Source organism: Arvicanthis niloticus, chromosome 9 (assembly GCF_011762505.2).
Source record: "Arvicanthis niloticus isolate mArvNil1 chromosome 9, mArvNil1.pat.X, whole genome shotgun sequence".
NCBI classification, from domain to species: Eukaryota; Metazoa; Chordata; class Mammalia; order Rodentia; family Muridae; genus Arvicanthis; species Arvicanthis niloticus.
In genome coordinates this window covers 65,800,817-65,827,149 of record NC_047666.1, presented here as the reverse complement: position 1 = coordinate 65,827,149, position 26,333 = coordinate 65,800,817, and the positions used below count along the sequence as shown (strand labels likewise).

General features: G+C 47.6%; 2 protein-coding genes across 5 annotated transcripts; one reads left to right on the top strand and one right to left on the bottom strand.

Annotated features, from left to right (window-relative positions):
- Positions 1-1,455: 1,455 nt before the first annotated feature.
- Positions 1,456-20,014, top strand: Itfg2 (integrin alpha FG-GAP repeat containing 2). Of its 3 annotated transcripts, XR_013112639.1 has the most exons (13): positions 1,470-1,661; positions 7,727-7,822; positions 9,151-9,192; positions 9,335-9,503; positions 10,498-10,637; positions 11,028-11,176; positions 11,678-11,775; positions 11,868-11,921; positions 12,135-12,226; positions 13,255-13,372; positions 14,265-14,438; positions 17,630-17,718; positions 18,824-20,014. XR_013112639.1 is itself a non-coding variant. In XM_034511470.2 (12 exons), exons 1-12 carry the CDS (start codon positions 1,566-1,568, stop codon positions 14,614-14,616), a joined length of 1,332 nt encoding a protein of 443 aa, XP_034367361.1. In that variant the 5' UTR covers positions 1,456-1,565; the 3' UTR covers positions 14,617-15,879. The 3 variants fall into 3 exon arrangements, 2 of the variants coding, with proteins under 2 accessions (XP_034367361.1, XP_076796735.1); XM_034511470.2 differs by lacking the exons at positions 17,630-17,718; positions 18,824-20,014 and adding an exon at positions 14,513-15,879 and having other exon boundaries at positions 1,456-1,661; XM_076940620.1 differs by lacking the exon at positions 18,824-20,014 and having other exon boundaries at positions 17,630-17,766.
- Nrip2 (nuclear receptor interacting protein 2) lies at positions 16,319-25,516 on the bottom strand. Of its 2 annotated transcripts, XM_034511472.2 has the most exons (6): positions 24,910-25,509; positions 19,965-20,114; positions 18,650-18,732; positions 17,733-17,854; positions 17,497-17,549; positions 16,319-17,243 (listed from the first exon to the last, which is right to left on the bottom strand). In XM_034511472.2, exons 1-6 carry the CDS (start codon positions 25,096-25,098, stop codon positions 17,151-17,153), a joined length of 690 nt encoding a protein of 229 aa, XP_034367363.1. In that variant the 5' UTR covers positions 25,099-25,509; the 3' UTR covers positions 16,319-17,150. The 2 variants fall into 2 exon arrangements, with proteins under 2 accessions (XP_034367363.1, XP_076796736.1); XM_076940621.1 differs by having other exon boundaries at positions 17,040-17,549; positions 24,910-25,516.
- Between the last annotated feature and the right edge of the window lie 817 nt (positions 25,517-26,333).

Genomic DNA, 26,333 nt, shown 5'->3' with positions numbered 1-26,333 from the left:
AGCATCTGCATTTAAAACTGTGAGTTTCCCTCTTAGGAGAGTCTCAGGCTGGCCTCAGACTGCATGTGATTGGGAATAATCCTGAACTTCTGATACTCCTGCCTCTGCCTCCCTAGTGCCAAGACTACAGGTATGAGTGCTTCACCTGGTTTATGCATTGCTAAGGATAGAACCCAGGACTTCACACATGCTAACCAAGCACTCACTCTGCCTTCAGCCTAAATTTCTATTGAGTGTTTTTAGTGGTGTTTTGTTGGAAACGGGGTCTCATGTAACCAAAGCTGATACGGAATTACATAGCCAAGGCTGATACTGATTTCTTGATCCTCCTGCCTGTGCCTTCCATGTGCTGGAATTACAGGCAAGCAGTACCGCATGTAGCTTAACACTCCCGTTGCCTTGATGTCACATCTCAGAAGAAAGGCAGAACCTGGTTCAACAGGGAAAGTATTCCAAGCAGCCTGTCACGAGAGTAATAGCCCCACCTAAACTAGAATAAGATCACTGGAAACAGGTGGCTTTGTACTGAGATCGAGGGCTACACCCTACGGCATATCCAGAGTCCCAGCAGCCTTCACTCTGGTAAGAACTGCCATAGTGACAAAAGAGCTAACATTTTTTATCAGACATCTTGGTTTGAATCTCACATCTACCACTTTCTGCCAAGTAACTCAGTCTTGATAAACATGTTTTCCTCGTCTGAAGAAACAATAATCTTACATAATTTTGTTGATTAAATAATACATGTAAGCTATGCTTTGCAATAAGTATTTTTTTCAAGTTGCTGCCCACAAAGTACACAGCATAATTTTTTTTCATTATAATCCAGGATATGTATGTAAGTATAAACAACCGAAACAAGGCTTTCACACAAAATTATACTATTTACTTCATAGATCTTTTTCTGTTTTTATATTTTTAAAATCTTTGTGGCAGCTTTTCTGCTACATGTGTATCTGTGCATCAAGTAGGTGCCTGGGAAGCCAGAAGAGGGTGTCTGGCTTCAGATCTCCTAGAACTGGGTGGGTGCGAGCACCATGTTGGGGCTAGGAATCTACCCAGGGTCCTCTGCAAGAGCAGCCAGTGTGCTTAATTGCTGAGTTCTTTCTGGCGGCTTGTTTTTTGTTTGTCTTAATGTGAGTTATAATCCATTACATTGTGTTGACAACTCTATTGGGTAATTTCTTTTTTATTTTATTTTCCATTTTTTTATTCGATATTTTATTTACACTTCAGATGCCATCCCCTTTCCCCATCCCCCCCCAATTGGGTAATTTCATAAAAATTGTTGGAAAACAAAGTTGTTAATTATGACAGCTATTACTATGACTCGAAGGATGGTTTGAATCCCCTTCAGAGTCGTGGGTCAAGCCCCAAGGGTCAAGTCGGCTCCTGGTACGGAAGACCCGCCTCCTCCCCTAAGGTTAAGTGAAGAAAACCGGAACTCAAGGCTCCAGCGGTGACGTAGACTTCCGGTTCGGTGGCCTGACGTGCGCACGGCTGTCTCGAGGGCTCGGGGGTTGTTTTGGTGCGGTGGGTCCGGCACCTCAGCCCTCCAGAGTGCCATGAGGTCGGTTAGTTATGTGCAGCGCGTGGCGCTGGACTTCAGCGGGAGTCTCTTCCCGCACGCCATCTGCCTCGGGGACGTGGATAACGACGCGGTGAGTGCATGCGCACTGCAAACGACTGCATTGGGCGGGGCGAGACGTGGGAAAGTGGCGTGTGGTGCGCTTGCGCACTGGAGTCAGCATGGCGCGCGGAAGAGAAAATTTTGATTGACAATATCGGTCCCAGACCATCACTGCAGGCGGCTTAGTTGGGCCGGAACCTCTAGTAGTTATTTTTTGTTTTAGCTTTAAATTTTATGTGTAGAGTGTTTTTTTTGCATGTATGTCTTGCATGTATGTGTGCGGGCAGTGCCCATGGGAGCCAGAAGAGGAAAGTTGGATCCCCTAGAACTGGAGTTAGAGACACTTGTGAGCTGCCACGTGGGTGCTGGGACTTGAACCCTGTTCCTCTGGAAAGCAGTTAGTGTCGTAACCGCTGAGTCATCTCTCTGGCCATATTTTATTCTTATTCTCATTAGTTTTAAGAGGATAGGTAGTTGTTCTCTTGCACAGTTCAGTGACTTGTCAGGGTAGGAGGTTGTAAAAGCCTGTTTCCTTTCGTAGTCGCAATTCCCTTGCAAATATTTCAAAGCCCATTTTTTAAAAACCTGTACATCGTATTTAATAATATCCCTCTACCTATGGCTTTGCCATTCCCATCCCCCATGCTGCCGTGCTTGCCTACAGTCTTGGCTGCTACCGCCCTTGGCTCCTACACTGGAATCCACCGGTAGATATCTCTACCACAGATACCCCACAATCAGTGTTGACCATGTGGGGCTTCTACTGTACCTACCCAGAATTGACTCAATGTCCTGCGACCTTGTAGTGCTACCTCTTTGTTGAAATACAAAAGCAATTTCCACCTACTTTTTTTCTTTCCTAGGTAGTCGTTGCTTTTCTCATTTAAGTAAATAAATACACATTAAGCAGGTGGAGCAATGCCAGGCACACAGTTAAGGCTCTGGAACTGTTAGTGTTAACTGTATTAGCAGCCCTCCCAAACCCACCAGGCCTACCGTAGAAAATATTAAAAACAAAACAACAACAACAAAAAAACACCCTGGGACTGTACCTAATATGTTCAGATTTCATTTCTTGACACCATTACCTAACCAGTACATACAGTACAGCGACTACAGTCCTGCATAACATAACAAAGGGGATACTTGAGGAATGCATTGTTGGGTTACTTTGTTGTCCTAACATTATAGTGTATGCTTACACAAACCTGAATGTCTTTATCCTGCGATATGGAGCCCACCATTGACCAAAGTATATGCACTATGGGTCTGTATTTAGCCCTCGAAACAATTTAAAGTATATGGTAGCAGCCTGGGGATGTAGCTACCAAACACTTGTCTGACCATGAACAAAGCCCTGAATTGAATTCTCAGTACCACAAAAATAAATAAAAGAGTAAGAATTAAGCCGGGCGGTGGTGGCGCACGCCTTTAATCCCAGCAATTGGGAGGCAGAGGCAGGCGGATTTCTGAGTTCGAGGCCAGCCTGGTCTACAGAGTGAGTTCCAGGACAGCCAGGGCTACACAGAAAAACCCTGTCTCGAAAAACCAAAAAAAAAAAAAAAAGTAAAAATTAAACTGGATGTGATGGTGCATGCCTTTAGTCCCAGCATTTGGAAGGCAAGGGCAGGCAGATATCTGAGTCTTAGTCTAGCCTCATCTACAGAGCAAGTTCTAGGACAGCCAGAGCTACCCAGAAACCATCTCTTAAAAAAACAAGGAAGAAAGGAAAAGGAATTAATATGTACATGAGGTTATGTGCAAATGCTACTGTATGTTTGATGTAAGGAATTTGATTTGAGTATTCACAGAGTTCTTATGATCAGTGCCTCACAGATACAGAGGTTCAACTGTCATTTATGCTGTCCTTATTTTTCTTGCCTAAATTGGGAACTCTGGAGTTACAAATGGTTGTGAGCTGTCATGTGGATGCTGGGAACCAAGCCTGAGTACTCTGCAAGAATCGAAAGTGTCCTAAGCCACTTCATCCCCCACACTCAATAATTGGTAAATTACACTTGCTTTATTTGCATGCACAAATATTTTATGTGCGTGTGGGTGTGTGTGTGTGCACACACACATGCGAGCGCACCCCACAGGTCAAAGGACAACTTGCAAGAGTTGGTTCTCTCATCTATCACATGAGTTATGTCCAAGAATCAAACTCAGGTTTTTAGTTTAAAATAATTACTAAAGGCAAGTATGAGAAGCAAAATATTGTATGGTGGAAGTGTCTATCCAGTGCTCTTTAAAAGACAAAGTAAATGTGGTTGTTTCAAAGCCACCTGAAGAGCTTTGCATTGGGGTGGGGTGGAAGAAGTTGAGAAAATTGACTAGGTAACAAGTGATCAGCTGTACCACACGGTCCATATGACTGCAGTTAAAGTCTGAGAGTGTAGCTCTGTGGAAGGGCACTTGTCTAGAATGTGTGAGGCCTTGCATTCTTTCCCCATGGCCATTCTAAAAGAAGGGGCTTTGGGGGGATTGCTGCTAAGCACAGTCCCAGCACTCAGGAGGCAGAGGCAGGAGTGTCACTGCAAGTTCAGCCTGATCTACAGGGCAGACTCCAGGCCACCCAAGGCTACAGAGTGAAACACTGTCTCAAACCTACCCATAAAACATGATTAGTAGTCCCTAGACAATCAGAGCTTTGCGAATGGGGACAAAGACTGATTTCAACTTGATAAACCCTTAGCCTAAAGTTCTTTGAAGCTGATTTACTTCCTGCTGAGGCAAAGGGAGAAGCCAGGAATGAAACTTGCTTTTGAACCACCCACAGAACCCTGGCTGGATACTGCACAGCAAGCCTTCGGGAGGCTGAAGCAGATCACAGAAAGATTGCACCTTTCTCCTTCAGCACTCCTTAATCACGGTGGACCCCTCCACTCTGAGGGTCTCTTCACCATCACTGTGTGACCGGGTGAGGCCTGTCAGAGCATCAGGTCTGATGAGAAACATTCAAGCGCTAGAAGGCGGACAGCTGCCTTGGAAGTGTCCGCTCCCACATGTTGCCTCAGACTGCCTAGCTGAGTCACGTCTGCTTGCTCAGTGTGCTTCCCATGCTGTTTTATGATTCTTTCCCTGTGTCTGGCTCCGCAAAACTGAGAAATCCTTCTCAACAAGACAGCTGCCTGGAAACTGGAGCTGGCGGAGCATTTTCTCTCATTTCTACTTTTTCTTTCTTTGATAAAGTCTCACAGTGTACTCACCCCAAGCTGAGCTGGAATTTGCAGCCCTCCCCTCCTTCCTGAACCTCTGGGTGCTGGAATTGTAAGCATGCACACTATTGTAGGCTCCTTTGAGCATTTTATACATGAAAAAACAAACAAGGGCAGCAGATGAAGGGGCTTACCACCAAGTCTGGGGATCTGAGTGTGGTCTCTAGAACCCACAGGATAGAAGATTCATTTATTATAAGTAAGTACACTGTAGCTGTCTTCAGGCACCCCAGAAGAGGGCATCAGATCTCATTACAGATGGTTGTGAGCCACCATGTGGTTGCTGGGATTTGAATTCAGGACCTTCAGAAGAGCAGTCAGTGCTGTTAACTGCTGAGCCATCTCTCTGAGAGCTGATTCTTGCAAGTTGTACTGTATGCACACACACACACACACACACACCCCATGGGACACATATGTATGTGAGTACAGACACATAAAATAAGCAAACAGATCTGTAATTTTAAAAATATTTGTTTTATAAGCACAAGGACAATTTTATTAGAACTTAAAAGAAAACCTTCCCGGCAGGCAAGGCGTCAAACATCAGCAGCTGCCTGAGGTGGAGAAAGGGAGAGAGAAGGAAGAGGCTATGTTGTTTTATTGGAAACAATATAGACACATGGCCCCAAGCAGCTATGTAGTGCTGAGGGAAGTCTTAGAGAAGCGAAAGGAATCCTGATACACCTTTTACAAGCCCAAAGTGTTAAAGGAAGCATGCTTAGAGAAGGCAGACAAGGAAGGAAAAGTTGCACTTTTCTGAATAATCCAGAAAAAAAGGAAGATTTATAGCCATACACGGATATGGCCCATGAGTTTCTGCCTTAAAATGTTTAGGAAAACTGTAATCAAGGTTGGAGAGGTCCCTTGGTGCTTTACAGTATTGGCTGCTCTTCTAGGGGACCCCAGTTTGATCTCTAGCACCCAGGGTGTCTCACAGCTAACTCCAGTTCCAGGGCTCGGACAGCCTCTCTGACCTCTGAGGACACCAGGCGTGCACATGGAACCCAGACATACATGGAGGGAAAACATTCATAAACATAAACTAAAAATAAATCTTTTTTTTTTTGAGAGAGAGAGAGAAAGAGAAAGAGAAATTGGTCTGTTGTGGTAGCATACATCTTTAATCCCAGCACTTGGGAGGCAAAGGCAGGTGGAACTGAGTTCGAGGCCAACCTGGTCTATAGAGCAAGTTCCAGAACAGCCAGGGCTACACAGAAAGGGAGGAGGAGAGATTGAGAGAGAAAGAAAAGGGGAGAGGGGAATGAGCTGTGTTGAAATTCAGCAGTTGCACTCTAAACCCTTGCACTGTGTGGCCTCTCTCCTTGGTGTTTACAGAAGTCCTCTCAGGTGGCTTAATCGAGACCTCAGCTATGAGACGTTGTAAATACGCACAATGTATGCTTCTATGACCTGACACTGCCTTCTCGTTTTCTCGTTTTTTCTTTTTGTATAATCTAATACTCTTACATAAAACTCCCATAACTTATAAATAAATTTTTAAAAGTCAATTCATTATGTCAATCCCAGTTTCTCTCAGATCTCTTCTGTTTTGGGCAAGTCTCAAGTAGCTGGGTTTAACAGACCTATGTCACCTCATCAGTTTCCCTTATAATAATAAGGGATCTCTTAAGAATCCAACTTTAATTTCTTCTCTTTATGGGAAATATTGTCTTCTTTTCCAGAGAAGACCAGGAAACTGTAGAAACAGGGTTTGGAGCCACCTGGTTATCATGAGAGCTCCCCAGATGGACCAGCTGTTTGGATTAGTGGTTGGGGAGAAACTCCCTTAAGGGGCCCTCCCACACCCAGAGCCAGGATGCTGATACCAACAATATCTTCAGGCCCTTTCCCTCAGGCAAGGCCATTCCTCTGTGTTCCTAATTTTAAAATCATTAAAACAGAGGGGTCTTATAGGAAGAGATGGGGCCCTGGGAACTGGCTTTGTACTTTTTACCTCTGACAAAATATGACATCTGAGGTGATATTCTTCAGAAGTTCACTATTGGGCTGTTTTCAAAACATATCCCATTTGTAATGAACAAGTGAGAATAGCCAAGGCTAGGCATGTGGGCAGAGCTGTGCAGACGGCTGGCTTACCTAAATCACTGCTCTTGTGTAGAAAACACACACACACACACACACACACACACACACACACACACGTTCTGGAAAACTATGTCTGTGTTGCTTCCAAAAGATCTGTTTATTGGTTCTCTTTTGCTTCTTCACCTGTGCTAGACAAATGCTCTGCTACTGAGCCACCCCCTGCCTACAGACAACCAACAGTCTGTGATGTGTTTTTCTTGAAACTTGTTCTCGATGTGTAACTCAGTCTGGCCTTGAACTTGCTCTCCTCTGGCCTCAGTCTTCTGAGTGCTGAGATAACAGGCAGATCTATTGTACCTCTCAAAGCCTTGATGTAAAGATTTAAATATGCTATGTAACTTGACAATGTCCTTGAACTGCTGACACCTTGCCTTCACCTCCAGTGCTGAGATGACTGTTGTGTGCCTAGGAGCCTAGTTTTCCTTGCTGGTGTTTGTTTTTGGTTTTTTGAAACACTGTGTAGCCCTGAAACAGTCTGTAGACCAGACTGGCCTTGAACTCACAGTGATCCTCCTGCCTTGTCCTCTGGGGATGGGGGGCACTAAAGGATATACCACCATACCCAGCAACCATGCCTGGCTCTTGTGGGGCTGGAGATAGAGCCCAGGGCCTCATGCATGCTAGGCAAAGTACATTATCAACTGAGCTACACCTGCAGCCCATCAGAGCCTTTTAAATAAAGTTACTCAGATTCAAATGTAACTGTTATGGTTTTTCCAGAGCCAGCAGAGCTGAGATCCTGTCCTAACATTGCTCTCTCCATTTGCAGTTAAATGAGCTAGTAGTGGGAGACACCAGTGGAAAACTGTCTGTGTATAAGAATGATGACAGCCGGCCATGGCTTACCTGCGTATGCCAGGGAATGGTCAGTATTGGTTCCTGCAGGTCTTGGGGAGGAGATACTATGCCTTTGTGTTGGATGCCAAGGAGGAGTCCCACGGTGAATCCCCTGGCAACTCATTGGATCTCTGTCTCAGGTTGGGGGTGGGGGTGTTGACTTCAGGAATTGTTCTCATTTGCTCTGTTCCCCTTTCAACTCTACCACAAGGCTAGTTTGTGGGAGTTTGCTTTCTGTTGCCACGATAAAGGCCATGATCACAAACGACTCAGGAAGGAAGGGGTATATTACAGCTCACAGTTTATAGTCTATTGTAACTTCTAAACAAGGCAAGGTCTTGAGGTGGGAACCTGGAGGCACGAATTCATGCAGAGAACATGGAGGCCCTTACTGGCCTGCTTTCCCATACGACCCAGGGCTATGCCCACCCACATCAGTCACTGATCAAGAAGCTGCCTACAAGCAATCTGACAGAGGCATGTTCTCATGAACTTTCTCTTCCCATATAACTCTAGCTTGTCTCAATTTGTCGGGGAAAAAAGATAATTGTCCTTATGTTGTAGAATGAGCTTGCTACTGTATGGAGGCTGCCTGAGATTGTCTGATAGAATGCCGTGCAGCCATGCATTGTTAACAGCAAGGACATGTTCTGAGAAATGCATTGTTGGGTTCTTTGATCATCAGGTGACCACAGCATTTACATAAAATAAGACAGCCACTGTTTTACCTTAGTTTTGTGAGGTGAGGTCTTGCTTCATAGCTCAGGCTAGCTTCAAACTCTCAGTCCTCCTGCCTCAGCCTCTTCATTGATACCCATCAATGTGATGGGAACTTATAGGTCCACCACCATATATGTGATGTGCTGTTAACTAAAATGTCCTTATACATTATATGACTGTATAATAAAAATAGAGTAATAATTGGAATAATCTAGAAATATGATAATCAGGAATCAGGCTATTTTCCTGTTTGGTGTTTTTTTTTGGGGGGTGGGGTGGGGGATTCTTATAAGACAGGGTCTTATCATATAGCCCTGTTGGCCTGGAATTCACAGCAGTCCTTCTGCCTCAGCCTCCTGAGAGCTGGAGGAGTACAGGTGTGCACCACACATCAGGAAAAAAAAATTTTTTTTAATTTTTACTTTTTTTTTTTTTTTTTTTTTTTGCCTAAATCTGAGTTTTTACCTCCTTGAGTCTCTATATTGCTGTATGGACAAACTAAACTGTACAGCTTGGTGTGTCTGTCTGTTCATAAAGACTATGTAGGTCATATGGCACACGCTTTCGTGAATGCTGTGGAAGTTTAGAGATGACTGGTCTCTCTTGGCTCCCTCAGGCTCTTTCTCTCTCTTGCAGTTGACTTGCGTTGGGGTCGGAGATGTCTGTAATAAAGGAAAGGTAAGGACTTGGGCAGGCGAGGGTAGAGCTCCAAGGCCTTGTCTCCATTGTGACTCCCCAGGAACGTAGAACTGCCCTTGCCATCTGCTCTGATAAGCTCTCCCCAACCCGTGTGTCTCTCCTGTGTCTCTGCTTCTCCCAGAACCTGGTGGTAGCAGTCAGCGCAGAAGGCTGGCTTCACTTGTTTGACCTGACATCCACCAAGGCTCTGGATGCTTCTGGACACCATGAGACACTTGGAGAGGAGCAGCGACCTGTCTTCAAGCAGCACATCCCGGCCAACGCAAAGGTCATGCTGATCAGCGACATCGGTGGGCATGAGCAGCCAAGGAGCAGGGGCCAGTGGGTACTCGGGTAGACCCCAGGGGACTGGGCCAAGGAGCGCTGGCTCCATCGTGTACATGTGCTGTGTGTTTACTTTATCTCTTTGAATTTTGTTTTACTTTGTCTTCACTTGTTGTATGTTTGGTGCATAGTTACTGAGCTACTGTTACAAGCTAGGAACTGTTCTAGGTTCTAGAATTACAAAATGAATGAAGCAAGCAAAAAAAAATATTATACAAAGAAGAGACAGAGCAAATGTTATAAGAAAATTAAATAATGAGTCGGGGAATTTGGCTCAGGATTAGAACACTGCCAAAAAATCAATACTATATTAGAGGGTAGTAAGTGCAGTGGACAAAATAAATCACAGGGCTGAAGGTGTCAAGGTAGAGACAGCAATATTAAAGACTTATCTTTATTTAATTATGTGTGGTTGTGTGTGGGTATGTGGACATAACTGAAGGTCAAACCCCCTGTGGCTGGAGTTTCAGGAAGTTGTGAGCTACTTGACATGGGTATTGGGAACCCAACTGGGGTCGTCTGGAAGAACAACAGCACTCTTCTGAGCCAGACCTGAGAAGTGGCAACCTTAAATGGAGTTGTCACGGACATTCTTGCTGGAAGGTAGCATTTGGTAAAAGAGCTAACAGTGGTCGGTGAGTGAGCGGTGGAGACATGGGGCTCTGATGTGTCAGAGGCTGTGTAGGGAAGAGGTGTGCGGAATGGGTCAGGGGATGTGGCATGGATATAGGAAGCTAGGGGCTGAGGTGATGGGGCCCACAGAGCAATTCAGTGAGAAACTGCACGAGCACAAGGCCAGGCAGGGTGGGCAGCAACCATAGCAACTGTAGGCTGTGGTGAGTGGCTCAGAAGCCTAGAGGTGAAACTGCACTCGATTGAAAGTGCCTGGAGTGCAGGCCGTGGGCCCAAGCTGACCACTTGAGGTTTGGCTCCAAATCCATTGTGTTTCTGTGCCTACAGATGGAGATGGGTGTTATGAACTGGTGGTAGGATACACAGACCGTGTGGTGCGGGCCTTCCGCTGGGAAGAGCTGGCTGAGGGGCCTGAACACCTGGCAGGGCAGTTGGTGTCCCTCAAGAAGTGGATGCTGGAGGGTCAGGTGAGAACGGTGAACAGAAAAGGCTTATGGAAAGTGGGCCATCTGGGAAGAAAGGAGGATGTCCTTGCTGAGAGAGATCTGGGTCATTTTTTATGAGGTCCCAGTGGAGCTCTAGTAACAGGTCCAGAGGGCAAGGAATGGTGGACTAAGAGTTCAGTGTGTGAGGAGTGTGGTGTGAACCAGGCCTGGAACCAGTGGGCATCCAACAGAAAGCAGAAAGTAGATTGACTGTGGAGGGGATGGTGCCAGACAAACACTCACAAACCTTAGAGCTCCTGCCCATCTAAGCTGGAGGGCAAGTCTCAGAAGCCCTGCCTGTGTCTTCCCTGTTCCAGGTGGCAGAGTCTCCCTTCTTGCTCTGTACCCCATTAAGACTGTTCTCTGGTGCAGGTGGACAGTCTCTCTGTGACCCCAGGGCCTCTGGGCGTGCCTGAGCTGGTTGTGTCGCAGCCAGGTTGTGCTTATGCAGTATTGTTATGCCCTTGGAACAAGGACACTGCCTCCCCTCCTTCCTCTGAGGAGGCTCCAGGAGACAGTAGGTAAGGGAATGGGTGGCCTGGTGGTGAGACAGGTCTGCAGGTGCCAGATCCACCATCTAAGTCCTACTAGCCCAAGCACTCTGCCACATTAGAAAAGGCTGCCAGCACTTGGGAGGCAGAGGCCAGCCTGGTCTACAGAGTGAGTTCCAGGACAGCCAGGGCTACACAGAGAAACCCTGTCTCGGAAAAACAAAACAAAACAAAACAAAACAAAAAAAAAAAAAAAAAAAAAAAGAAAGAAAAGAAAAGGCTGTCTAGGGACAGGAGTCCTGGGCTTTTAACCTTAGAGCATTCCACACCTTTGCAGAGATTCACCAGTCAGAGTCAGGACTCCTGCTGGCGGCCCCATCACTCCCCTTTTGTTTGCTAAACAAAAGTCTGAAAGGGTCAGGGGTGGGCTTCTGAAATTGAGGAAGCTCCTGCAGAGATGCTGGATATACAGAGCCCAGAGAACTCAGCTCCCTTGGCTTGCCATTGGTCCAGTCTTTCTTTTATGCACAGGGAGACCCCAGCTGCCCGAGATGTGGTACTGCACCAGACATCAGGCCGGATCCACAACAAGAACGTTTCCACTCACCTGATTGGCAACATCAAACAAGGTAAGGGAGGGAAGGAGCTAAAGGAACAGGCAGTTCTGGGAGAAAGGAGACCCAGGGCCCTGCCCTCATTCTTGCCTCCATTCCCCACATAGGTCATAACCCTGAAGGTGGTGACGCAGGCCTCTTTGCTCTGTGCACCCTAGATGGTGAGTAGTCCTGGGCTGGGTGAGGTGGGAATCTGCCTGAGGGGTCTGCTCAAAGGTCCAGACACAGGCACACTCACACACTCAGAAACACATACACTCACATACTCTCATACACTCACACACACTCATGCACACTCCCACCCACACGTACACTCACACACACACACACATACAGTCACATGCACACACACATGTATCCCCCGGTTCCTCTAGGGACACTGAAGCTGATGCAGGAAGCAGATAAGCTGCTGTGGTCTGTGCAGGTAGATCATCAGCTTTTTGCCCTGGAGAAGCTGGATGTCACGGTGAGTGGACTTTTTTCCATTTTTTGAGATTCATTTGTTTATGTTCATGTATATGAATGTTTTGCCTGCATGTATGTCTGTGTGCCACATGTGCGCCTAGTGCCCATGGAGGCCAGAAGAGAGCATCAGTCCCCCTTGAAGTGGATTTACAGATAGTTGTTAGCCACCTTGTGGATGCTGGGAATCAAACCCAGGTGCTCAGGAAGACAAACCAGTGTTCTTAATTGCTGAGCCATCATTCCAGCCCACCCCATAAGCAGACATTTAAATCAGCTGTTCTCACATCCCAGTCAACACTGAGCCTTCTCAGACCTGAAATGAGTGTGTCTATTACACTCAAGTGTGCCCTCACAGCACACAGTTTAATACTTCTCTATGAGACTACTAGAAAATCATTTCCAGGCCTTTCAGCCAAAATAGTAACCCTAACAAAAAACAGGCACTAGGTCTAGCAGTGGGGTATTAGTCATGAATATAGCTGTGTGTCCTGTAGTGTTTTCCTTGTCCATGAGTCTGTTTGATATCACTGTAGCCCCTCACTTGCCAGATGGGCCTACACTGATTTCACTACCGGGGTGCAAGCTGAGTGGCTTTGACCAGAACCGACCTGTACTTGGGGTTTGCTTCTGCTCCCCTACTTGTGATCTTGACAAGTGGCTTTATCCCTCTTAGCAGAAATTTCCCAGATAAACTGAGAATAATGTTGCCATCATAGTGTTGCTTTGAATATTCGGCAAAGTAAATTATTGATTGTCCTGTTGAGCACTTGGCACATGGAAAATACCCTCGTTCGTAGTTTGCCACCCAGAGTCAAGTTCATGGTCCTTTATGTCTTATTGTCCCCACCCCACCATCAGATCTTTTTTCTTGTTTCTTTTCTGACACAAGATCTTGCTATGTGCTGTGTAGCACAAGCTGGCTTCTGCCTCTACAGCACTGAGATTACAGGTGTATGACACGACATCTGACTAGTCTCTTATCAAAATGGCTCCTGACCCTTCCGGCATCCTGTCTTTGACCTTTTTCAGGGCAATGGGCTTGAGGAGGTGGTAGCATGTGCCTGGGATGGACAGACATATATCATCGATCACAACCGCACTGTTGTGCGCTTCCAAGTGGATGAAAATATCCGCGCCTTCTGTGCAGGTGGGACGACGGCCTCTAAGCATAGCTATTCCAGCTTAGTAAATGTGCCGGAAAGTGATTGACTCATTTCTGTTCGGTGTAGCCCTTGATAGATGTCTTCATATACAAATAGGTTCCTTAGCTTTCAATAGAGGGTGATGGATGGGTACCATGCTACCATCTTGACAACTTTGTTTTTTTAATTTAGGAGGAAATTTTTATTTATTCTTATATGTCTGAGTGTTTGCCTGGATGTTTATCTGTGCACCATGTCTGCACAGTACTCACAAAGGCCAGAAGAGGGCATCATGTCCCCAGGACAATGGCTGGCTACCTTGTGGATGTTAGGAATTGGAGCCCAGTCTTCTGAAAGGGCAGCCAGTGTACTGAGCCATCTCTCCAGCCCTAGCATGGTAGTTTGGAATGAGAAGTAAAGCACATTGAGGCTTCCATCTTTAAATGTATAAAGAACATGGTGACTGGGAAGACATTTCCACCTGAGTATGCCAGGCTGAAGAAAATGCTTACAGGGTATCCCTGCAGTCCTCAACTGTGGCTGTTTGGGTGACAGGAATGTGTCTGGCCACTAAAATGACAATGAGCTGAGGGCATAGCTTGGTGGTAGAGCTAGCATGTACAAAGCTGTGGGCTCGGCCTCCAGGACCCCACAATAAATGGAAGGAGTTGGAAAACACCCCAGGTACCTGAAAGGTTGATGTGTGCCCTGCAAGAAAAGGACAGGCCAAGAAAAGCCTTCCTCTCTGATCATTTTGTTACCTACCCCTTGCGTTCGCACAGCTGTGTCTTTTATTCCAGAATATCACTAAGATGAGAAGACTGCTGTCTTGTTCCTGCCCTCCTCCTGATAACCCCGACTAAGCCTTACCTTTCTCTCCTGCTCCCCATCCCCCAGGTCAGTATGCCTGCAAAGAGGGCCGCAACAGTCCCTGCCTGGTGTATGTCACTTTCAATCAGAAGATCTACGTGTACTGGGAGGTGCAGCTGGAGCGTATGGAGTCCACTAATCTTCTGAAGCTGCTGGAGGCTGAGCCTGAGTATCCCAGCCTACTGCAGCAGCTGGGTGTGGGTGAGTATCAGTAAAGCCAGTGGTCCTGACCTGGAGGCCTGACAGCCTCTTACCAGTCTCTTCTTGGCCTTCAGATCCTGAAGATCTCCCTGCAGTCTGTACTCTGCTTCACCAGACACTCTACCATCCGGACCAGCCACTACAGTGTACCCCCTCAAGCTTCCAGGACCCCACCTAGCTAGGCTTGACCACTTAGCTGGCGAAGGATCCTTCTGAACCCCCAACCCTGTCCCAAAGTGATTCATGATCTTGGCAGGATGGGGACTGTATATTACAGAGGAGCAGGACTTGGTTCTCAGCCTGGATGGATGGTAGCCCCCTTGAGAGCCTTTGATGAAGAGATCAGTTGCCCCTCTGCTTGCTGCCCCATGGTCCCCTCTCATGCTCCCTGCTCTCACTGCAGGAAACAAGACTTGTTTGTGAGACAAGGCAGCAAACCTTTTCGGTGATCCAACACCTGAAAGGCTTCAGGCCTGAGAAACTGAGGGAGCATGGAGGTTGCCCCCGCCCCCACCCCTCTGCTGAGTGCTGACTTTCACAGCGTAGCTCTAGGCAGCTGACACAGCAATTATTGCAGGAATGGCAGAGTGTTCAGGACATCTTTTAGGGTATTTTCCTGTCTCATCTCTGTGTTCTTCCATTTACTGAAGCAACTAGGTCAGGGCTTTCTCATTTTGTCATATTCTTCCCCCCACCCCCAATTCGGGTTTTGTTTAGGGGTTTTGTTTTGGTTGTTAGTTTTGTTTTGTATGTCTGCGAGTGTGCAGAGGTGGAGCCGGGGCTTTCACACGCTAGCCAAGCCCTGTGCTATTCAGCTGCACCCAAGACCACCATACTCTAAAGTATTGTGCTGCTTCCCAAACATCAGCTGTCTGTAGGAAAATAGACACGCGTACTTTGTCTTCCATGATGCTGCACCAGTGTAATTCCAATTCTTGAGAGGAGTATCATGGTCCAAAGCCAGCCAAGGCTCCATAGCAAGTCTGAGACCAGCGTGGATCACATTTGGAGATCTTATCTCAAATAAAACAAAACCAAAGGCATTAACAATCTGAACTGTAATTGAGGCTGGCAGCTGGATCTCTGAGCAAGGTAGCCAGATCTGTGTAGTTTCAGACCAACCATAGTGTGGAGGGTCGGGGTAGGCCATTTATGTTTTATTTGCTCCTTAGTCTGTGTGCTCTTTTTCCAGTTATAAGTAAGAATCCTCTAGAATTTATGTGTCCTGTGTGCAGATCCATTTACAGATACACACACATGTGGGGGCCAAAAGAGGATGTCCAGGCTCCTGCTTTCTTTCCGTCCTTTATATCTCATTGGTATATCTCATTGAATCTGAAGCTTGCTGTTTCATGTAGCTCACTGGTCATTAAGACAAGTATTAAAACAAATGACCTACCTGTGTGTGCATCACACAGTACTAGGGTTACAAGCATCTAAACAGTGTGTGTGTGTGTGTGTGTGTTTATGTTTATGACTGTGTAAGGGTATCAAAAGCCCTGGAACTAGAGTTACAGAGAAGTAGGTATGAGTTGCCATGTGGGTGCTAGGAATTGAACCTTTTTCCATGGGTGTTAAGTCTCAGATTCAGGACCTCATGCTTGCATGGCAGATGCTCCTCCCCACTAAGCCATCTCCCCAGCACTCAGGACTTTTGAACTAAATGAATAGAGGAAAAGAAAATGGAGAATGTCAGAGTCCAGTATTTACCTTGCAGTGGAGGTAATACTTAGTTGTTACAATTGCATGCATATTTGTACAGCACATGCGGCGTAAAGTGTACTTCACAGGCTGTGTTCCAGCTTGAATTCCCTGTGCGCCTGACAGTGGAGGTCCTGTGAGCTCAGGTGAGGAGGAAGAGACCAAAGCAGCACACCCACTTAGAGAAACAGTGTTTATTCAAATGCAGAAGCAGGCTAAGGCCCTGGGCTGGTCTGCCATTAGTAGAGCAGTAGGAGGCAGACTGAGAGGGAGCTTGTCTCACAGCACTGCAATGAGGGAGGAAGTCAGGATTGAGACCAGGAGCCCTGCACTCAGAGCACTCTTAGAGGTGAAGAATGTGACACTGTGTGCCCGTTCCTCTTTCGTCTACCTTAGGCTTTGTATGTAGTTCCCATGTAAGGGGCCCAGTCCTCTGGTTTGGGTTAGATAAATCGTTGTCTGTCTTCCCCTAACCACTATTTGAGAGTCAGCTCAGCCAAAAAGACACTCAGACATCTGCCACCCAGAATGGTACTGACTACAGGCCCTCAGCTCAGGAACTCTGCCTTCCTAGACCAAGTCCTACTTCTCACCCCACCCAGCTGAAAGCAGATGGGTACAGGATCAAAGAAAGGGCCATGTGTCAGGAGGGCCAGCTTGGGGTGGGCTTCAGGCCGGTGGAGGCAACAGGTAACTTTGACCCCCCACAGCCAGGGTGAAGTTTAGAGCCCATTTCCTGGAGGTCCTTTTCTGTAAGTGACTTGGTTGTGCACTTGGGAGGGATAAGAGAATGGGGAAGCCAGGACCACAGAGTCACAGATACTCTCTGGCGGAATTCTTAGGGCAGAGGGCAGCGATGGAGAAGCAGAGAGGGAAGTGGCCGACTGCGGGATCAGGGTGATGAGAAAGAGATTAATGCAGTGGTCTCCAGATGCCCTGCTCAAGTAATACCCACTCCACTCACTCTTCCCTAAGGCATGGTGTCGCCCTAGGGACTGGCTGAGACAGTGGTCACTGGCCAGGCTCTTGGTACAGAGGCAGGAAGGGCAGCTCCGAGAAGGGGGTTTTCAGCCGAAGCACTCCACGGTCCAGGTCAATGCAGCACTGCCGTGGGGACCGCGGATGTGTGATCACCTCTGGGCCAGCTCACACCTGCTCCCTTCCTTCTGCCTCCCACTGCTCCCATGCCCCTTCAGGGAGGGAACCCATTTCATTTTCCTTTTGGGTGTAATTAAACAAGTTCTGAGTTTTTAACACCTCTCAGTCTTGCCAAACTAGCCAGGCCGATCGGGGCTTCCACCCTGAGCCTTCTACCTGTCCTAGCACTTTGGGTCAGGTCCAGGCATGGATGCCTTACCTTGAGGGAAAGCAGAGTCTGCAGTCCCAGGCAGAATTCAGGGCTGTCCACATCTGCAGGAACCATTGGGAAACAAGGTTGGCTCTGTGCCCACTGCCACCCTCCTCTGAGCACTCACCCCTCTCTGGTCCAGTCTACCCCACAGCTGAGACCAGCAGAATGTAATAATCTGTGCATCGTGGGAGCCTGTGCTGACAGCAGCCGAAACCACTCTGAAGAGAGGTGAGAGAACTTACCCACCACCTGGGCTGAGCATGCCACAGTCTCCTGCCCCAGCTCTAGCTCCAGCTGTTCTACCTGACGTGGTGGCTCAGGTGCCAGATCTCCACCTGGGGCTTTTGGGAGCCTCTTTCCTAACCTGTGGTTAGAGAACAAGGGTTATAGCCACCACAGTCTCCAGTTCCAGCCCTCTTGTCCCCAGCCCCAAGTTAAAAAGCCAATACAATTAAAAAAAAAAAAAAAAAAAGTCCAGGTGTAGTGGTACAGGCCTTTAACCCCAGCACTTGGGAAGCAGAGGCAGATCTCTGTGAGTTAGAAGCCAGCCTGGTCTACAAAATGAGTCCAGGGCTATTACACAGAGAAACTCTTTCTCAAAAACAAACAAAAATTGCTAATACTGATCTAGGCTGTCTTTCCAGTCCTTGACCCAGGTAAGGCTCATCTGTTTCCTGCCAGAGCTGCCTGACCAGCCTCCCCCGGTTAAAGAAGACAGAATAGCTGTACTGAGATACAGTTTGTGTGCCATCAAGTTCACTCTTGGTTGTTGGTTTTGTTTGGGTTGGTGGGGAGAGGCTGTGGTTTTTTGAACAGTCATGTGGAGCCTAGACTGTCTCAGATATCTTAGATAGCTAAGGCTGACCTTGGATTCCTAGTTCTTTACCCCCCCCCCCCAGATGCTAGGTTTACAGACATGAGCCACCAGCGGCCATCTTCACTAGATACTTTGAAGATATTTCATCACCCCAGAAAGAAACCACACCCCCAAACCCATTGGCCTGGAGTGTCAACACAAACCCACACACAGGAGGCAGAGGCAAAAGGTTGTTGAATTTGAGGCCAACATGGGCTACATAGGGAAACCCTATATCAGAAAACAAAAAGGGGATGGGGGAGTGGGGGAATGCCATTCACTGTGCTTAGGCTGCACTCTTACCCCAGGCGCCTGAGGCATCCCGCAGATATCTGATTGTGCTGGGTCCCTGTGTCCACGGCCACTCGAAGCATCTGGTCCTGGCACTAAGAAGGATTGTGATAAGTTAATGAGTCCCCCAGGAGGACACTGGGTTGGAACTCTCAACTTGCTGGCCTCTTTATGTTTCCCTTTAAGAGATGAGGGGATGAATGAGTCTTCAGAAGTGAAACTGACTCCCAAAAACCAATCAAAGAAGTCATACTCCACACTTCCACGTGGTGAGTTCATTAAGTTGAGAAAGATCTGGGCCAGAATGGCAATCTATTTCTTTAGAGGAATCTGAAGGCCTCCTGGTTAAAGAGCTGCAATCTGGAGGAAAAGGCCAGAAGAAAGAAGACAAACCCCTTCTCTGGACACTCAGATTTGGGTGACCGAGAATGGAAATGGGAAGACAGGTTCACTGCCTTGGGGTATTGACAGGCATCAAGGTGAACACCTAGGTACGTACACAAAAAAATTGTTTTCTTGTTCCAAGCATTTATTGAGCACCCACGGTGTGAGATGTATGGCTCATAGGTACTTTAATGAGTGCCATTCCTTGGCAGTGTTGGAGATGAAGTGTGACTTCAGTCCATGGTAGAACATTGTAAGGTCTATAGAAGGACCATGAATAGCAAGCTTCGGAGGACAGGGAGCTGTTCCTTGCTGGACAGAGAAAAAGTTCAAGAAGGAGGCAGCATCAGAGTTGGAACTTAAAAAATGATTCGGACAAAGGAATGGAGAATAGGAAGTAAGATTTCTGGGCAGAGAGGCAGTAGGCATTTACTGGGATTGTCCCACCAGAAAGAGGGTGCTCCAGTGGCTCTAGAGATGAGAAACCTTGGGGACACAGAGATGGCTCTGTGGTTAAGAGCATCTGCCAGTCTTCAAGAGTACCTGAATTCAATCCCTGGATTAGGCAACTCACAACTCCAGCTCCAGAGAATACAACAGCCTCTTCTGGCCAGTGCATGGGCGCAGGGGCACACACACACACAACATCACAAACATACATATAGCCTAAGATTCTTCTTCACCTTTGAACATGAGCCTTTTGTACACATGCGTACCTTTCCAATGTGTGCAGTACAGAAAAGGAAACGTACATTTAAATATAACTTGGGAAAAGCATAGGGGCATGGTATTACAACGGTGTGGACGGCCGGCAGTACACAGAGGAGACAAGACAGAAAAGGAGAGAAATGCCTTCTCTCTATCTCTTGACAGCCAAGGCAGAAGGAGGAGTTTGTGAAGTGAGCAGGCTCAACAGGAAAGCCGGCACCGGGAGACTTCTTACCTTGCAGTTGACAAGAAGAGCTGGAACCTGTGTTGCACCAGTCCTGCTGCTGTCATGGCCACGGATCAGGGCCTGCAGCAGGGGAGACTCCCCCTGAAGCCGCCTCTGGTTTCCCTCCACCAGGCGTCTTTGGATCACACTGTGTGGCTGCTGGCTCCATCACAAAATAGTGAAAGCAGTCTAAGCCCAGGATACAGGTCACTTGCTTCCCCATCTTAAACCTTGCAAACCACAGGATGCTTGCCCCAGCTCCACCCCAGACAGGAGCAGTAAGAAAGTAGCTGAGAGTCGGGCAGTGGTGGCAGGCGCCTTTAATCCCAGCACTTGGGAGGCAGAGACAGGTGGATTTCTGAGTTTGAGGCCAGCCTGGTCTACAGAGTGGGTTCCAGGACAGCCAAGACTACACAGAGAAACCCTGTCTTGAAAAAAAAAAAAAAAAACAAAAAGAAAGTAGCTGAGAGATGGTTCACCAGTTAAGAACACTGGCTGCTTTTCTAAAGGACTGGGTTCAATTCCTAGCACCTACACAGAGGCTCATAACTAGCTCCAGTATGAAACAGTTCTTGCATGGTAGATCAGGTCTGGCACCCCTGCACTTGCCAGGTAGAGGAAGGAAAATCAGGAGTTCAAGGTCATCCTCAGCTACATGGCAAGTCTGAGGCCAACAGGGCCTAAGCACCTCGAAAAAATATTTTAAAATATGATTGTAAAAGATAGGAGCCAGCCAGTGGTGGCATATGACTGTAGTCAGAGGCAAGCAGATCTCTGTAAGTCCAAGGCCAGCCTACTCTACAGAACAAGTGCCAGGGCTACAAAGAGAAACCCTGTCTTGAAATCCCCAATCCCAAAAAATGTTCAGGCTAGAATACTAAGCAATTATCCTTGACCTCTCTCATCTGTGGCCTCCCTCATCCATCCTGTATTCTGCCAGTTTGGCTTTCTTTCTTTGTAGGGACACCTGCTGTAAACAGACTCCCACAATTTTCTTGGGCCATTGGACACCTTCCCCCTCTCAGAGAAGCCTGCCTCCAAGACTTGCCTTTCTCCACTGACTTAGCTAAAGCCCTGCTATTCACAGTGTGGTCTTCAAGCCAACACATATAAAATTTATATATGGTTGTAATTAAGATCTTTAGGTGTGTGTATGGGTGTGTGTCTGTGTGTGTGTTGCCTATATGCATTTCTGGGGCCTGTTAAGTCCAGAAGAGGGCATCAGATACCCAACAGTAACTATACCCATCTGTAACTAGAGTTACAGATGACTGTGAGCTGCCAGTATGTACTAGGAGTGAAATCTGTGTCCTCTGGAAGAGCAGCCTCTGAGCCATCTCTCCAGCCCTAAACCAACAGCTTTAATGACATGCTAAAGCCTGTTTGAAATGCAGAGTCTTAGGCCTGCATCTAGAATTTTGTTTGTTTTGTTGATTTTCTGGTGCTAGGGTGTAAACCCAGGAGCTTGCACATACCTGGCAAGTGCTCTACTGAGTAGCTGCTCTCCCAGCCCTGAATAGGTTTGGTTTTGGTTTGGTTTTATTTTTATCTTTTCAAGACAGGGTTTCTCTGCATAGCACTGGCTGTCCTGGAACTCAATCTGTAGACCAGGCTGGCCTCAAACTCAGAGATCCACCTGCCTCTGCCTCCTGAGTGCTAGGTGCTAGGCATGTGTCACCATCACCTGACATTTTGTTTGTTTTATGACAGAGTCTTACTATGTAACCCTGACTGACCTGGAACTTTCTCTGTAGACCAATTTGGCCTTTTAGAGATCCATCTGCCTCTTCCTCCCAAGATCTAGGATCACCCATCAGACCAGCCTAGCCCCTAATTTTGTTTCAATAAGACTCCTACACATTAAAATTTGAGAAATCCTTAAGTAAACTGTAAGAACAACTGTACACACCAGATATGGTGGTGTGTACCTATAAATTTCCAGTGTTCAGAAGGCTGAAGCAGAATAGCCATGAGTTCAAGACCACCTTAGGCTACCTTAAAAAAAAAAAAAGTAACTGGTGTGGTGGCACAAACAGGACTAAGGAGGAAGAGATTGGTGGATATCTGTGAGTTCAAGACCAACCTGGTCTACATAGCAAGTTCTAGGACAGCCAGAGCTACATAGTAAGAACCTATCTTGAAAACAAATTTTTAAGTGCTATTCTCCTTATAAAATACATTTGCACACACACACACGCACACACACACACAAACAACACACACCAGCATAGGGACAGCCTACTTTTTTATTGTTATTGTTTGTTTGTTTGCTTGCTTGCTTTGTTTGTTGGTTTTTTAAATGTGCATTGGTGTTTTGCCTGCATGAATACAGGTGCGAAGGTGTCAGATCTTGGAGTTACAGACAGTTGTGAACTGCCATGTGGGTGCTGAGAATTGAACCTGAGTCCTCTGGAAGAGCAATCAGTGCTCTGCTCTTAACCACTGAGCTGTCTCTCCAGCCCCTCTTGCTTTGGTTTTTTATTCTTTCTTTTTTCGAGACAGGGTTTCTCTGTGTAGCCTTGACTGTAGGAATTCAATATGTGGACCAGGCTGGCTTCAAACTCACAGAGATCTGCTTTCTTTTTCCTCCCAAGTACTGGAATTAAAGGTGTGAGCCTTCACACCCAGTTCTGTATTTTCTGAACTGACCCCTTGATGACCTGGCTTGACCTGGATTGTCCACCACACACAGCTCTCATTGTCTCCTGACTACCCTCTTGCCTGGGAAGATTTCACCCCTGCCTCTCCCCTTGCTGGCTCGCCTCTCCTGGAAACCCCTCCTCCCACTTACTAGGCCAGTCTGTATGCATAGCTCCCTACACTCTATTGGGTAGAAGGGTAGAAAGGCCTTGCTTCTACCTCTGATTCCACCTGCAAGACTGGCTTCTGGGTTATTCTGTCCTCTGTCATTCTCCCCCCTTGTAGCTCATTCGGTCTTGATTCTCACAGATGTTATTTTTGGATTTCACCCCCCACTGCAGCCTGGAAGGGCCTTCAAGTCAGATCTGTCTAGCTCATCTTTCTGTCCCAGGGCCTAGTTCAGCATAAAGAGCCTTCCTGGCTTGGAGACTGGGGATGGTTCAGTCATAGAAAATTTGCCTAGCATGCACATGGACCCGAGTCTCATCTCCAGTGCTAAAAATAAAAAAGGAAAAGACAAAATAAAATGGTTGGTTTTAGTCTTGTGTGGTGGCACACTCCTATAGTCACAGCATTCAGGAGGTGGAGGCAGGAGGATCACCACAAAAGATGAGGTCAGCCTGGGCTACATAGTGAGTCCTATCTCAAAAATAAAGTACAGTTAATTCTGTTGTTTATAAACTTAAAAGGGTACTGTTGTAAGCCAGCCTGGGCTACATGGCAGATTCAGGCCACCAGGACTACTTAGTGAGATTCTGAAAAAATTCAAATAAGAAAGTCTCCTGGAGAATGGCTGTAGCCTCCCAGGCTCTACACACTCCTCCACCTGACCCTGGGAGCCTGGGATTGTTTTTCCACCCTTGGCCTCAGGAGACCCTGGCAGCAAGTTGCTGTTCTGGGAAAGCACAGCCAGCTTGGGACCCAAGCAATTCCCATGCCCTTCTTTCCACAGTGACTCCAGGCTCCTCGCTGTGGGAAGGTTGTGTCAGGGATATCCCAAACGTGAAGAGGGGCTCCCAGGGTGTTGCTTCTTCATTCTCAAAGTCATAGGTGCTACGTGCTGCAGATCATGCAGGTGGTAAGGCAGAGGAGAAAGGTGAGAAACCCTGGTGTCAAAACGCTGAGCTTGCTACTCTGAGGTGGTGGTGTCCACAGGGCAACTTCTGGGCAAGACAGGTGGAGGACTATATGAAGAAGCTCAAGGCCCAGGCCCCAGGGCACCAAAGAACTTGCTCTCCCGCCCCTCCCTATTCCTCAGCTATCTCCTGTGTTCTCTGGGCTGCTGAGATGGGACTAGGGGATTCCTGGAGAGAGAACCCAGACCTGGGATAGAGTAGGACAGAAAGGTAGAGCCAGGTCAGTCAAAGCAACAGAGGGTGCATTTACCCCCAGAGAGAAATGGCTCCACAGAATGGAATTCTGTATCCTCTGGACCCTCCAGAATTCACAGCAACTAAAAAGCTAAAAGGAACCGTAGCTAGAAGCGTTTCCAATTGTTTCCCTAGTGTTTCTATTAGCCAGGCACTGTCACAGTGCTAAGTATGTGGAAGCCTAGGTAACCTCTTTTTCAGATGGATGCTCGAAGCTTTATCCCTTTCTAACAGATGGAGATGATAAGGCACAGAGACATAACTTTCCAAATTACAGCCAGAATTTGGTCCCAAGCAAGGTGGCTCCAAAGTCCATGCTCTTAACCATTATATCCCTGAAGGCAAGGACTGCATGCTGGCCCTAACCCCCTCAGCAGCTCACTGTCACCCTGGGCCTGTTCCCTGTGGGGGCCAGAATTGCTGCAGTGGCTAGCGAGGAAAGGACATAAGGACACAGACACTGATGGTCCTGGTCAGAGCCATATGAACCCCTGACTGCCCAGAAGACCCTCAATAAGTGGACAATAAGGGGAAAGGGCAAAAGTGGGACAGGTCTGAGGAATGAGGCAAATTTGTGGGTAGCTTTGAAGGAATCTTAAAGTAGGAGTCAGAACCCTGGGCTGACAGATCGTCTAGGCCTTTATTGTCCTTATGTGCCCATTCCATGGGAATCCCGGTCCTCTCGACTTATGAACAACATAACTCTCCACTGCCCCCAGGATAGCCTTGGGCTCTAAGGGGGGAAGAAATGGTGGAAGCTGAGTTATGAGCCCAGGAATCCTCACTGACACCAGGCCAAGAAGCATCCCCAATTAAGGATCTGGGGAGGACTAGGAGGGCTGCAAATTGGCAGAAACATCTCTCCCATCTCAACAGGAAAAGCAACAGAAATCTCTCCCTGCACCCCAAACATAGAGAAGAGAAGAGAAAGGCAGGGGCCTTACCAGGTCCTTAGAGGTGCCGAGCCTCTTGAGGCTGTCCAGGGGCAGCAGGTCAGCCGAGTCCTTGTGCAAGAACTGGGTGGCCTGTTTGAGTCGGCGCTGCTGGCTCAGGTGGGCTCGGTCCCGAAGCGAGGCTTCCTGGTCTTTCCTGGAGTCTCCCTCATCTCTCCTGGCCTCTTGCCCAGTGCTCATGGTCCTCTATGGAAAGCAGACAGGGGTGTGTGGGAGTCTCTCTCCACCTCCGTTTTGCTCCCAGCTCCCCCTGTAGCTTCTCCCTTTCTCCGTCTCCAGACTGAGGCTCTCCCTCTGACAGGAGGGTCTCAGCAGGAAGAAAAGAATAAATAAATAAATAATAGGCGGGAGCAGCCGCGTCAGACACCAGTTTCCAGAGATTGCAGTAGAGGGAGCGAGGTTCCGGCTGGAAAAACCCAGCCCTAGAGGAAAGGGAGGGCTAGCAGGGCCTGCAGCTGGTAGGCTGCAAAGCCTGCAGCTCTGGGGTCCTGCTCAGAGTGGGCGGTGGATGGTGTGTGTGTGTGTGTGTGTGTGTGTGTGTGTGTGTGTGTGTGTGTGTGTGTGTGTACACGGGTGTTGTAAACTGTCAGGAGGCTGTGCCAAGTCATCAGAGGTAAGTGCCATTGTGTGGGGGCGAATGTTTGGTAGTGTGGGGAGGCAGGCATGCATGTCCCTGCCTCTTGTGTATTTGTGGACCAGCTCTGATGACCCCCGTCCAGTCTGGACAGTCAGCCACCCAGTTTCTCCAGCGGCTGTCCTTTGCTGCCAGGGTTTGAGGTGCTGGCCAGAGAGGGACAGTATGAAAGTGCCCTCCCCACCTCCCCTCCATCTGCCATCAGACACCTTCCTTGCTTGGCCTCTCCCTGTCAGATAGTCCCAATATCTCTCTCGAATTGCAACCAGATCAGGGATGTTCTAGTAACACACACCTCTGAGATCTTCCTTGTTAGAGACTGAAGTCTCAGTGATTCAGTGATGAAGAATTCTGGGGAATGTTCTGGGCCTAATACATCTCTCCAACTGGGTTAGTCTGAAACTCACCTTGGTCCCCTCCTGTCCTTGTTATTTGAAGTTATTATTAGAGAATCCAATCCAGGTCTGGTGATACAATCCTAGAATCCCAACTACTTGGGAAGAAGGTGAGACAGGAGGATCACAGTTTGAGACCTGCCTGGAATACAGCATGAGTTCAAGTCTAGGCTTTCAATTTAGTGAAATCTCGAAGGGGTTGGGGGTGGGGTGGGGCTGAAGAGGTGACTCAGTGGTTAAGAGCACTGGCCGTTCTTCTGGAGAATGGGGTTCAAGTCTCAGAATCCACATGACAGCTCACAACTGTCTGTAACTCCAGTTCCAGAGGGTCCATGGCACCAGACATGCATGTGGTGTACACACACACACACACACACACACACACA

Excerpts from the sequence above, each read along its gene's own strand:
- Itfg2 (XM_034511470.2), top strand. The coding sequence starts at position 1,566 with ATGAGGTCGGTTAGTTATGTGCAGCGCGTGGCGCTGGACTTCAGCGGG. Across the intron at positions 9,504-10,497 it reads CATGCTGATCAGCGACATCG|ATGGAGATGGGTGTTATGAA; the intron begins GTGGGCATGAGC and ends CTGTGCCTACAG. Across the intron at positions 13,373-14,264 it reads TATCCGCGCCTTCTGTGCAG|GTCAGTATGCCTGCAAAGAG; the intron begins GTGGGACGACGG and ends CCCATCCCCCAG.
- Nrip2 (XM_076940621.1), bottom strand. The coding sequence starts at position 25,098 with ATGAGCACTGGGCAAGAGGCCAGGAGAGATGAGGGAGACTCCAGGAAA. Across the intron at positions 20,115-24,909 it reads TCGGCACCTCTAAGGACCTG|CAGCCACACAGTGTGATCCA; the intron begins GTAAGGCCCCTG and ends TGATGGAGCCAG. Across the intron at positions 17,550-17,732 it reads ATGCTCAGCCCAGGTGGTGG|ATGTGGACAGCCCTGAATTC; the intron begins GTAAGTTCTCTC and ends TGGTTCCTGCAG.